A 13,657-nucleotide genomic window follows, 5' to 3' on the forward strand; every position below is an offset into this window, starting at 1 on the left:
CAAGAAATATTCCCCCCCCCCGAAAAAATAAAAGTATCTCAGTAGCCAAAATAGTTATCACAAAGCCCAAGCACTTTACTATATAGGCCAAACTCTCTGGCTTCCATTCAAAGAATTAAAACTTTAATATACTTAAACTATTAACTTTAAATTTTTAATTTTAATAACTTAACTTTAATAAATTTTAAATAAAATTTTTTAGTAATTTTATAATTTAAATATGTTTATGCATTTTAATTTTATAAAGAACTCAGATAAGTCTGTTTATATGGTTCTCTAGCCAAATGCACATCTAATATGGAAGTGAAAGGAGGTTGGTTGAGTAGTCAAACAGTAAATACTGATAGCCTGACAGCAAGGGAGAAGGTTAAAAAAAAACCCTATAAAAACATACTTAAACTTCAAACATCTAGTAGTCTGGCCATATAGTAGACTTGGCCATATAGCCAAGTCCTTTCTAGCTCCAAAACTAAAATTTTATGGTTCTGGAGTAAACAGCTCTATATGACTCAGCAGCTCCTGAGAATATTGCTTGACACAGTAGGGAGAGAGCAAGGGAATAAGCATTTATTAAGTCCCTACTATGTGTCAGCATTGTTCTAAGCATGTTACTAATATTGTCATTTATAATAAATTATTTCAGTATAAAACAAGTGCTCATACTGATGTACTGAAATGTCAAGAAAACTAAATTACATTCCCAATATTCAAAGATGGCAGGAAAGAATTATAATACATTTTAGAATAGTTTCCATTCTAAATGGTATGAAATGAAAAAATAAATATTTTAAGGTAAGCTTCAGTTATCTGGAACCTGAGTCCCTACTTTCCCCAGGGAATGTTAGATGAGAAGTTTTCCTGTATCTCTTCTTTCATCTATATCATTTCTCTACTAATGAGAGAAAGCCCTGTGGAGGTAGAGAACCTGGGTTCAAATCTTCTGATGTTTACTTTTTGTGTAACCGGAACAAGTTGTTTAATTTTCCTGGGCCTCGGTTTCCTCACCTGTAAAATGAGGGTCTTAGAGTTGATGGCCTTTGGAGTCCCTTCTAGCTCTAGAGTTATGCTCTTCACTGGGAGCAGAGTGGCAGTTCTGTGAATTTGTTTTATTTAATATTTTGGTAACTATATTCCAGTAGAATTGGTTTCCTTCGTAATCCTGTGCATTTTATTTTATTCATTTACAACCATTATTCTAAGTAGGGGGTTCCATAGGCTTCCCCAGACTAACAGTTAAGAACTCCTTTAAAACGTCAAGTGCCCATAGGTATCTTCTGCTTAAGAATGAGCCCTGTAGCTGAAGAAAACAGACAAGAGACTGTGACACTTTTTTTTAAAACCTTTTTTTGTTGTTAAAGAAACTGCATACATCATCAGAGACAAACAATAATTTAAATACCATGCAGTTTCTGTATGTACAAAACCCAGGATACAGAGATCCAGTTTAATTGTTTTCCTATTTACAGATAATTTCTTGTTCATGATCTGGTCAATTACAATACTTGAAGAGCACAGGATTTGACAGCCACCACACTCACTCCTATACAAAGACGAGCTATGTACAGACACTGCAGCTGGTTCTGGATTTAATAGACACATGGGAAAAAGCCATTTCAGGTGCCCTCGGCTAACTCTCTGTGCATGAAGGAATGTTAAAGATACCATTCTTCTGAATGCGTGCCACCATATTGACTCTGCAGTTTGTAAATGCTACTTTCTCAAGAAGGGAAAAGAATGAAACCTTGACAGTTGTTTCTATTTCACTGACCATCACTCTGTGCAATTCCTCTAATTGAATGGAAAGCCCCAGGTTTGGGGGATCCACTATGTCCTTGGATGCAGAAACAATGTCATTTATGTGGAGTAGTGGCATCAGACTTGGGAGTCAAGAGACTTAACACCAAATCCTAGAGCCTCGACTTACTATGTGACCTGGGGAAAGTCTTGACCTCTCTGAGTTTCAAATTAAGAGGTGGAGCTAGATGATTTTAAAGGTCCCTTCCAATTCCATTCTGTTGTAACTGAGGACGAACTGGCCTTAGAACGAAAAAAAAAATGGAAATATACATAGTGATCTTTTTCATCCAGCATTAAGGAAAGTCTATGTTTGGTAAAGTTAACTTTGGCTAGAAATATCACATCATCCCCCCCCTTCTTAAAATAAGCCAGATGTTCAAATATTCGTTTAGAAATAGTACATATTTTTCTTATGATAATCCAGATGTTCAAATAGATTTTTGAGTACTGGGAATTCATATCACATGAAAGAAGCCTTCATTAAAAAACTACAGCTTCCTCTGAAGAGGGATGCAGTTTAAACAGAATCTAGGCCACACCTCTTCTGTCTGCATTGGAGTTAAAGTCTTACACAGTAATGTGTATTGGCTCAGTTGACATAGCAATGTGGTAAAAAAGAAATGACAGATTTCCACAGAGAACTCAAGGTATTGCAAAAACAGCCATAGATTAGAGGGCCTCAGCCTGCAGTCCATATTTGTTGGTGCTACCCATGGCAGATGGTGGGAGTTGGGTGGGCATAAGAACCATATAAATGAAGCTGGAAATAGCCCACCTTGGCTCTGCAAACACATTCCCACTGTTGTCAGAGGGCTGTGAGGACACACATCTGACAGTGCAAATGATGCCTGGGAAAAAGGTGCTTTGCAGGAAGGCAAAAACAAATTTGGTTAATCTTCCTGTGTATAAAGTGGACTGCAGCAGTTGGGCACTTTGGGGAGAAAACCCAGATATTCTGCTGGTTGGCTCCTTGTGAGATACAGGAATGTTGTTACATCGAGCCCTCGGAAGACTTGAAAAGCAGAGCAGAGGCATCGATAAACCTTGGTGAGAGGTATCTAGCCTGCAGAAGATGCTTCCCCCTACTCCAAGGGAAAACCAGGGGTATTGTATCTCTTGAAGAAGTTACTGGAAGTTACTGGAGACAAGACTGGGGTAGGCAAAACCAATTCCCCTCAGCCTGGAAACCAACACAATTCCAGCACCTTCAATACTGGGTAGAGGAATCAAACAATAGGGTCCTAAATTTTTCATCAAGTCACTTTCACATTCACATGTCAGTAAGCCTTTTGGGAAGATCTTATTTACAGAGGTATTAAAATCCTGACACATTCTCCCTGAACAAAATATCTCTCAAGACAATAAATAGTGGAACTCAACATTTGAATAAAGACAAAAAGCCTCAGGAATAACATACACGCCAAGATGACCCCCTGCAATGCTCCTTCCTGATGGCATGGAGGAACTCATGGGTGAAGGTCCCTTAGCTGGTGAGCTCTGCCCTGAGGAACTATCCTGAGCTGGCCTAGATATATGCTGACCCCCTGAAAGCAGCACGACCCCAGCTACTGGCAGGAATTTGAAGAGGGATTTCCTCCTGCCATAAATCAAGTATCCTGTGTATGGTGGTGGTGGTGGTGGAGGTGGGGATGGTGATGGGATTACCTCTCTTTTTGCTTGTATGAAGACCTAGTTAGTTTACCTCTAAGCAAAATGTACATGAGGGGGAGAATCCAAGGATCACAATAAGTTATTAGAGTGACAAGCAAATTTTCACAGATATCTGGGTAGAACTTTGCCATTCAGGACTTTTGGCTCTCTCAAAAGCAAAACTAAACCACATATAATTCCCTTGAGAGATAGTAGTTGTTATGCCCAGAGTTGCCTTTTTCATTATAACACATTGAGAGATCCATATTCCCCCAAGATCAGTGCATTTTCTTTTTACTGCCCAGATCAGGCCAACCATCTCATAGATAAACTCATTCTTATGTGCATTATGAAAGAGATGAAAAAAAATTCATGCTGGTTTTAAAGGATCGATAGGGTGCACCATAGGATGGCTGGTGTTCATAGCTGTACAGTTCTGATGCATGCTGAGCTCACGGAGAATCGTCAATATGTCTCCAAGTGAACTTTTCAAAGCAAAAGATGAGGGAATGGAAAGTCACCAAGTGTGGTGTTTTTAGAGGAGGGGCCCATCTGTTATTTAAGGACCAATGTCAGTGGCATGAACTTCTGCATTCAGCCTTCAAACTCTGGTGCTGTGCCCAGTTCACTTCCAAGACACGTATAACCTTAAAATGGTGCACTTGACAAAAACAGCATTGGAGCATGTTAGGAAAATTAAGAACATTAGCTAAGCAGAGTAGCTACCTAGGCCCTTGTTCCCATAAAGCAGGTGTTACATGTACATGCCCACATAGCCATCATACCTCAATAACATTCAGGGATGTGTGTGTGTGTGTGTGTGTGTGTGTGTGTGTGTGTGTGTGAGTGTGTGTGAACACCAGTGACATTCTGATCTCTTAACACTTGTGGGTCATCCACTTTTCGTCAAGAAATAAAAATGCTGACTTTATTCATTCTAAGCAAGTTTTGTGGGAAGGAGACACAGCTTTGGTCTGAGGTGATTCTATCAGTTACCCAGGATGAACTTTCTTTTCTTTTTTTTTTTTTTAGGCAATTGGGGTTAAGTGATTTGCCCAGGGTCACACAGCTACTAAGTGTCAAGTGCTTGGTCTGAGGCCAAATTTGAACTCAGGTCCTCCTGACTTCAGCACCCATGCTCTACCCACAGCACCACCTAGCTGCTCCCAGGATGAACTTTCTACTCCTCAAGGCGCACACACCTCTTGTGACCAATAGTAGATTATAAACTCAGGTAGAAAAGGGTTTTCCATTGTGTTCAGTACGTGGAGGATGGAGACAGGGATGGAATGCAGGGAGTGTAGGGAAAGCGGTCACTGAGAGCAGCACTCCCCGACTGCTTCCTCCTCCCAAGGTGCTCCCCAAAGCAGAAGCCACGTTTGGTTTAAGTGCTTGGGACTTTACTTAAAAGGCCAGTCTGAACTTTTTTACTTTGTACAGTCATTCCCGGAAAGAAACCCATTGCCTCAGCTTTCTTTGGAGTTGAGTGATAGACGCTTGCGAGGATGAGGGTGGCTGAAGACAGAATGGATGCAGTTACCAGCTGGGCTTGGACAAATAGGACACATCCACATGCCAGAAAGTCTTAAAATGAGGACGCCAAGCTGTTGTCCTTGGCCCTGCCAGGAGTGGGGTGAGGGGTATTTCACTGTCAGAAGTTAATGTCAGCAGGTCTGATGACTGAATGGTAACCATCAAGTTTACAGATATGTATAATATTATATATAATATATATATAATCCTCATTATGTTTATTTTTTCTTCTTTTCTCTTCTTTTAAAAAAAGGCAGTTCAGAAGATTTACATGGTAATGGGAGAAGTGAATAATACCAGCACTTATGGTTCTTATAAATTCATGTTTTGAAGACAGCATAGCACTCAAGTGGAATTCAATTGCTAAGGTCGGTGAAACCTAAGGAAACAAAAGCCAAAAAAACAGGGAAGTGAGTGGATAGGTGATGACATGACCCCTCACCCCTCAAAATGGGGTCCTCAGGCACACTTGTCTTATTTGTAATCCTGCCTTTACAACATTAATCAGTCTATAAACATTTGTTAAATGCTTACCATGTTCCAGGCACTGGAGGTATCAAGACAAAAAAAAAGGGCTTTTCCCTCAGGGAGCTTCCATTCTAAAATCTCCAAAAAGTGGTTATCTAGCCTCTGAAGGACTTTAGTGATGAGAAATTTGCAGTAATTATATTGGATCATAAGCTTCTTGAGGACAAGATTGAACTTAAAAACCCAAAAAACTTTTTATATACAGTATCTAGCATAGTTCCGTGACATAAAGTGTCTAATAATTGTTTGTTGAGTGCAATTGGACCCAATTTTTATCTTTGTATGTAAAAAAGAGGAAGGCTCACACTGACCCTTTGTTTGAAGCAAGGTCAAATACCCACAGGGAATGGAAAAGAAACTGATGGATGACTCTCAAAGAGCAAGGCCGGGGAACTCCTAACACTGAATACCTGACAATACCTGACAAAGGCATTTTTACCTTTTTTTTCTCCTTTGTAACTAAAGACCAAGAAATGGACCAAGTATCATTTTAGGTTCCCAGTGATCACTGGAAAAGTTGCTACCTCTGTGGGCCTCAGCTTTTCTATGTCACATGTTGATGATAAATATCTACTAGCTCTACCTCAGATACTATAATAAGCCTTCTGCTCCTCTGCCATCTTCACAATCATCCCACTGGAACCCTGGATTCTAATCTTGGATCTCCTAGCTCTGATAGATGAACTTTCATCTTATTTTGCTGGGAAGGATTCCATGCCACTTCCCTGTTGTCTTCTCACCATGTCACCCCCCACCCCCACCCCCCACTCAAACTTCCAGTATCTCTTTATATTTTGTCTTTCTATGCTAGAATGTAAAATCCTTGAGGGCAGAAATTTGCTTGCTTGTTTGTATTTATATCCCCACCACTTCATGCTAAGGAACAGTAGTACCTGACAAATAGTAAGCATTTAATAAATGTTGTATCTCTCTGTCTATATCTGTCTGTCTAATCTATCTTATCTATCTATCTATCTATCTATCTATCTATCTATCTATCTGTCTGTCTGTCTGTCTGTCTGTCTGTCTGTCTGTCTGTCTGCCTGCCTGTCTGTCTGCCTGTCTGTCTGTCTATCTATCTACCTACCTATTTATCTTCCTACCTACCTATCTATCCATCCATCCATCCATTCATCTATCCATCAATCATCTATGTTGATCTCTATATCATTTATTGGGAGAGTCAAATTAGATTAGACTTTGGAAACTGTAATGTGCCAGTCAAATCAAAGGTCATGATCCTTTTTGGTATTTGGCTTTCCTTCTGGGGGAGCCTGATAGGTGTCAAATGCATAGAGATGATTCTTTTTTTCCTGCTTTTACCTTTCATAAGAATAGTCTCAGGGATGCCTGTAAACGAAATAAGCTAGGTATTTACATTTCTAAGGTATTTTGATAGCACTCCAGCATGTTTTTGAATTTGGAGTTTATGTCTACCCTCCTCTGGGGAGGAGGAAGAAGATAATGGTCCAAGAGTAGAAGGCTTACTGTGGTTGGCCTTCTGAGCTAGCCCCCATAGGTAGTTATCATTGCTGTGTGACATGTAGAGAAGCTGAAGGCCACAGAGGTAGCAACTTGCCTGTGGTCACCTGGCTAGTTCTAGAACTAGAACCCAAGAAAACTAAAATCTAAGGTTCACAGAAAATGGCTTTTAGCCCACATCTGACTTTTTTCCACTGAAAAGCATGACACAATTTCACATCCCTAGGGAATAACCTAATGTTAAACTCTTTCCTTCTGACCTTTGATTCCCTAGTCCAGAACAGTGGGCTGGGAGTCAGGAGCCCTGTGGGTTAGTGTCTAGTCATAGAACCATCATTTTCTAGCAATGTGACCATGGATAAGTCACTTGGCCCCTTTGAAGGTCATTTTCTTCATTTATAAAAAGGGTGATAATAAGTTCTACTTCCTTCTCAGGGTTGCTATGAGGAGATTACGTTATAAAACGTCACAATGTAAGTTCTCATCATTATCTGTTAAAAAAACAGATACCTGTCAACAAGATTTTAGTAAAGATAAAATGAGTTAAGATACTTTCACAGTATTTTCTAAACTCTTAAGCACTAAACCAACCATGTCTATGTAAGGCAGCTTCAGGGATAGAGTGCTAAGCTTGGAGCCAGGAAGACCTGGGTTCAATCCAGTCCTGAATACCTTTTAGCCATGTGACCACGAGCAACTCACTAAACCTCAGTTTCCTCTCCTGTAAAATGGAGATGATGACGCCTCATCACAGAATGCTTCATTCCTTCACCACTTCTTCATTTTCCTGGCTTCCTTCCAGACTTAGCTCAAATCCTACCTTCTACAGGAGGCGTATTCTGGTTTTCTAAATGCTAATGGCTTCCCCTTTCAGACTTACTATTTAACTCATGTGTTGTCTCTCCCATTAGAATGTCTGAGGGCAGTGCCTTGCCTTGCCTTTCTTTTCATCCCCAGTGCTCAGCACAGTACCTAACAGGTGAAAAGTGCTTTGATAAACTGCTTATTGACTGACTGACTCAAAGGCAGTGATGTTTGTCAAGCAACTCTGCAGACTTTAAAGTGCTGTATGTTTTAAATGCCAGTTATTATTATTAATAACAATGATGATTATTATCATTCCTCATAACTACACCAAGGACACCAATCTTGAAAGCGGGAAAACTGTCTAGTTTAGAAGCTGACATTGCTTACTGGTAATTTTAAAAAAGTTCTTAAAAAGCACCTACCACCCACCTTGTTAGATGTCTACTTAATTCATGAACTTCCATTTCAGTGCTTTTAAACTCATTGAGCTCCTTCCGAATGGCAGCCTGAAATGAAGAGTGGCCCGTAAATATGTAAATAGGAAGACGGAGAGAAATACATTAGTTTTATTTCAAGCAATAAATTTTCTTAAGCCATGGAAATAAAAGGGCCATAAAATGGATTCCTTTACACAGAGAAGAAAAAGCCCAACACCTGAGAAGCCCCTTTAGAACCTACAAAAGAATACCTAGACTCTATAAACTGCAAATCATGGAGGGAAATGCATTTCTTTCCCCTCTCCTGTCTCCCCCTTTTCTCTTCTCTTTCTTTTTTCTATCTCTTTCTGTTTATTTTTCTCTCTCCCTCTGTCTCTGTCTCTGTGTCTCTGTATGTCTATCTCTCCAGACCGTCTACATATAGTCATCAAGTCAATAATGGATGTACATCTCCATGGATAAATCATGACCATGCTCAGGCTTAAGTGTCAACCCTTTTTCTCACTGAGGTGAATAAACAAAGTCGTTGCCGGCTACCAGGATTCCTCCAAAAGCAAAATGCAAAAATACATCGAGAAGTGCAAGAGTTCACTAGCTGTCTCCCGCTGCCCCCTCCCCCCATTCTTTATTTATGAATACTTTCTCTTGTTACTTTATCAGCTCCAAGGTAATATACTGTCATTAGCCTGCAGAAGCAAGTATATGTTTGGGAAAAAAATAAATCCCAATGTTTTCTACTCCACCCTTCACAAATTCATTCCCACTGCCCTGCCCAATGGTGAGGTTAGAACAGAGAGTGATCAGGATCTTGCGGTGCTGGGCATAGTGAGGAGAGGATGAGGTTGAGTTTGGGAGAGGTTGAGGGGGAAGATAACAGTAAGAAGTTCTCATTTTTTTCTTAGGGGTCAAGACTTTAAATAAATGTTATTATATTAGGTATGCCCTTCATGTTTGATTTTATGGATAGATTGAACAGCATGGAAGCTCAAATATGGAAAAACACCAGGTTCTCAATGACAGCAGACCCACAGGAAAGGAGAAAGAGGCAGAGAGGGGGAGGAGGTGGGGGCAGAGAGACCATTATCTTTAGCTAGCAAACCAATTACGACAAATGTATGCACGTCTGTCAGGGTGTTACTGTTTCCTCTTCTGTTTCCTGTTCATGTTTCTCTCCCTAGCCAAATGGGAACATTTTGAGGAAGTAGGTTATCTTATTGCTCAAATAATTAGACATCATCTTATCATTGCATATTCACATAGAAATGGGCACAGGTCTATATGATGACATCAGTGACATCAAGCCTGTTCCTGGGGTGCTTTTTCTGGATTTGAGATGATTAGTCACGCTATGCTGTGGCAAGAATACTGGACTTGGAGATATTTGATGGTCTGAGTTTGAGTCTAGACTCTACCACTTTCACATATGAGCTATATGATATTTAGTAAATCACTTGCCTCTTCCCTTCACTGTTTCCTTTGCTGTAAATCCTCATATCTTAGAAAGTCACTATGAGATGATATTCTCATTATGTATTACAGCCAGTAAAACAATAGAAAACTCCAACGCTAGATTTGGAATCAGGAGACATGGCTTCAAACCTCAGTTCTGCCACGTATTACCCATGTGACTTGCCTCTATGGGCTTCAGTATCATTATTTTTAAAATGAAGGGGTCGGACCAGATTTCTGAGGTTCTTTCCAGTTCTAAATCTATGATCTTATCTTATGTAAGCTCTTAGCATCCCTTGGTAAACTAGCAGTTGCTGTATTAATTGAGAAGTGAGAGGAAGGTACATGGAGAGCTGGGCACTGAGAAGCTCAGTTTCAATACCTGCTCCAGGTCCAAGTGCCGTAGTAAGAGAGCATCGTTGTTATTGCTGTTCAATTGTTTCAGTCTGACCCTTCGTGACCCCCTTTGGAGTTTTCTTGGCAAAGATACTGGAGTGGTTCGCCATTTCCTATTGGGTCACACAGCTAGTAAGAGTCTGAGGCTGGATTTGAACTCAGGAAGATGAGTCTTCTTAACTCTAGCCCCAGTACTCTATCCATTGAGTCATCTAGCTGCCCAATAAGAGAGACTGGATATATAAATTGCTTCCTTTATGTGGAAAGGAAGAATTAATCTATTCTGCTTTCATAACTGTCCATATAAAGCTGTAACTAGAAATTATATATTTAGAAAAAAGCATCAATAAATTAAGTTAGGAGAAAGAACAAGAATGGTGGTCTCTCATGAAAGTTTATAATTTGTGATAAGAAAATAATACAAGAAGCAATTAAGACAAATTCAACTGAGTGTGCGTGTGTGTGGGGTGAGATGAGAAGCGGAGTCAGTCATTATATTGGCTTCTTTGCTACTAAAGGAGTACATGTGTTAGTTTTTTGCACACTCTAAATTTTGGTGCTCTAGAGCAAAGCCTTTGTCCTAGTTATAACTCTGGATCACACAACGACATCAGTATATTAGGGCCAGGAGAGACAGGTACACATAGAAAGTACTGGTTGCCCAATCTACTGCCATGATCATGAAGAAGTTATACTCTTGAAGAATTTGTTATAAGATACGCTTCAAGAATTCATGATATGGAACTACTTTTAGAATCTTTGGTCCAATTTGCCTAACTCTTTAGTCCCTACAATGCCAAGTGGAAATACGGAAGTTCTTCCTTTAGCAAGGCCAAGGCAGACCTAGACAAAAACAAGGTTTAGGTGTTGCCATTCTTATCAGTGAATTTCCCATAGTCCTTTCATTAGGCATAGGACATAATGCATAGTGAGTTATTTCTCCCCCTCTCCCTCTCTTACTCTCTCTCCTTCCTTCCTTTCCCCCCTCTCTTTCTCTCTGTCTCTGTCTCTCTCTTTGTAGAATGAAATGTGGGAAGTTCGGGATATACTAAGGGCAGTACCCGGAGCCCAATCCTTGGCAAGAGTGTTCCCACTTAGATAGTACCTGGAACTACCAACACTTGGCTGTTCTTTAGGAATTTATTCCTCTTACCTTCAATCTAGTGGAGACAGTAGGTAAAAGAGGAGGTAGTAGTAGGAAACATATATTAAGCACCTACTATGTACCAGGCACTGCGGGAAGTGCTTTCCAAATTTTATTTAATTTGATCCTTTCAACAACCCTGGGAGGTTGGTGCTGTTATTATTCCCATTTTACAGTTGAGGAAATGATGGCAGACAGAGGTTAAGTGATATGTCCAAGGTTCCATTGTTAGTAAGTGTCTGAGGCTGGATTTGAACTCAGGCCTTCCCAACTCTAGGTCCAATGCTTTATGCCTCTATGAAGAGAAGGACCAGAGTAACTCTAGCACAGATAGATAAGTGTTGCAGGGCTAATGTTGCACTGATGCTTTTGAGGGCCAGGATAAGGACAGATGTATGTGGGGCAATAAGTGATTGGCAGTCTTGTAAAAATATTGAATTTATAATTCAATCTATTTAGAATTTACTAAGTACCTACTAGGTGTCAGGTATTGTGTTAGGTGCCAGAGCTACAAATACAAAGACTATTTCAGTCTTTGTCCCTACTCTCAAGGAACTAACACAGATCACTGGAAGTTGGGCACAGATTGAGGTTGGCATCAACCATACACTGTATCTTTTCTGAAGAAATCACTCTAACTTGCTTTATTCTTTAAGAATGAGGATTAGGTTAAGAGTATGGCCGAGAGGTCCACTGCCTCAAGATGACTGAGTTAAAAGTGCTATAAGTAATTATCTGTCACTGACTTTATTCAGAAGGCTGGCAGGAAGAGGGAAAGGCAGAGCGTGAGGAGTGGTGGCTGGTCTATCAGTTACCGGTAGTGAGGAACTAGGACGCAGAAGGGCCTACCTCTTTTGGAGAGTGCAAGCTCCTACCAAGCATATCCTTTAAAGATCAGCTTTTGAACAACATCTAGCGTAGTGTTATATAGGGTGTACCAAAAAGTCTTAAAGTTTACTTTTGAGACTCCTTGTATATACACATAGGTTTTTAGTTAAATTTTTTAACTGATTAAACTATATAAAGTAGAATCCATGTGCAGGAGAGTCCTAAGCTCATCTGGCCATTTAGCAACCCCTCTGCAAACATGATTACTATTAAAATTGCAGTAAATTACAGTAAAAACTCATTGAGATTCCACTAATTAAAACTAGTGTTACTGAAGACAGAGGATGGGTTAAAGTTTTCAATCTAACAATCAAACATTTATTAAGGGCTTACTATGTGCCAGGCACTGTGCTAAGCCCTGGGAATATAAAAAGTGGCCAAGAAAAAGTCCTTGCCTTCAAGGAGTTTACAATCTAATGGGGGAGATAATATGCAAATAAATATATACAAAGCAAGTTATATACAGGATAATTAGGAAACAAAAGAGAGAAAACACAGCAATTAAGCAGGGTTGGGAACAGCTTCTTGTACAAGTTAAGATTTCAGTTGGGATTTAAAGGAAGCCTGCAATGGTCAGTAGTTAGGGTGGAGGAAGGAGTGTGTTTCAGGCATGAGAAACAGTTTAACTTTTGTAACTGATTTTGTTCAAATGAGTTTAAGTTTTGCAAACTTAAAAGTGCTATGTAAATGCTGATTATTATTATTATCACTATTATTACTCTATTTAAAAGGGGGTGTGCTAAATGCAACAGCAGGGTAAATAAGATTTGAACAGGAATGGTAGTTTTTGGTTTTGTTTTTACTGCCCTTAACCATGTAAGAATATATATTTTAATTCAAATATTTATTACAAGTAATCTCTACCTCTTTATTAAAGCAAGTTCCCCAAGACATCTGGTTCCTAGCAGTAACTAGCCCTGAGTATATCTTGAGCAAGTCACTAAATCTTTCAAAGCCTCCATTTCATCATTTGTAAGATGGGGATGATAACTCTTGATCACTGCGTGATAGAGTTATTATGAAGATCAGTTGAGATAATGCACAGAAAAACTTTAAAATACCATGTTGGTTATTACCAACTATTAAAAAGGGCATCTAGAGTCACAATATTAATTATTTTTGTGCCAAGTATAACATACTTTTTCTCCCTTTCTCTCTAGTTAATCCCAAAGAGTGAAGTTTAACTGCAATTATGTACACAATTCTGCTTTTTGTGCTCTTATACATTTTTTGACATATCTATTATGACCTGGCTGAAATGAACAGATAAATTGAAAGAATTGGGGAGCTGAAAGGTGGACGTCAGGGGCTACCTGGTCCAATTCACACCAGCAAAGGAATCCCCACTGTATTACAACTGACGAGTGGTCATTTGGCCTTAGCTTGAAGACTTTCATAATACGTCAGTTAGTCAATAAACATTAATTAAGCACCTACTATGTAGCAAGGCACATGGTATTATTATTATTATTAGTGTTATTGTTATCGATACTATTAGGGCAGCTAGGTGGCACAGTAAGTAGAGTGCCAGGCCTGAAGTCAGGAA

At 39.6% G+C, this 13,657-nt stretch overlaps 1 protein-coding gene across 9 annotated transcripts in view; it reads right to left on the reverse strand.

Annotated features, from left to right (window-relative positions):
- Nucleotides 1-1,324: 1,324 nt before the first annotated feature.
- PHACTR1 (phosphatase and actin regulator 1) overlaps nt 1,325-13,657 on the reverse strand; it is a 655,396-nt gene continuing 643,063 nt past the window's right edge. For 5 of the 9 annotated variants that reach the window (XM_078153594.1, XM_078153598.1, XM_078153595.1 and 2 more), the window contains one exon: nt 1,325-5,359. In XM_078153594.1, coding sequence (XP_078009720.1) covers nt 5,099-5,359 — 261 coding nt within the window. In that variant the 3' untranslated portion in view covers nt 1,325-5,098. Of the gene's footprint in view, nt 5,360-8,226; nt 8,304-13,657 lie in introns of all 9 variants that reach the window. The other 4 variants (XM_021009872.2, XM_078153600.1, XM_078153596.1 and 1 more) reach the window with 1 other exon arrangement.

This window comes from Phascolarctos cinereus, unplaced genomic scaffold (genome assembly GCF_003287225.1).
Source record: "Phascolarctos cinereus isolate Bilbo 61053 unplaced genomic scaffold, phaCin_HiC Scaffold_4;HRSCAF=312, whole genome shotgun sequence".
NCBI classification, from domain to species: Eukaryota; Metazoa; Chordata; class Mammalia; order Diprotodontia; family Phascolarctidae; genus Phascolarctos; species Phascolarctos cinereus.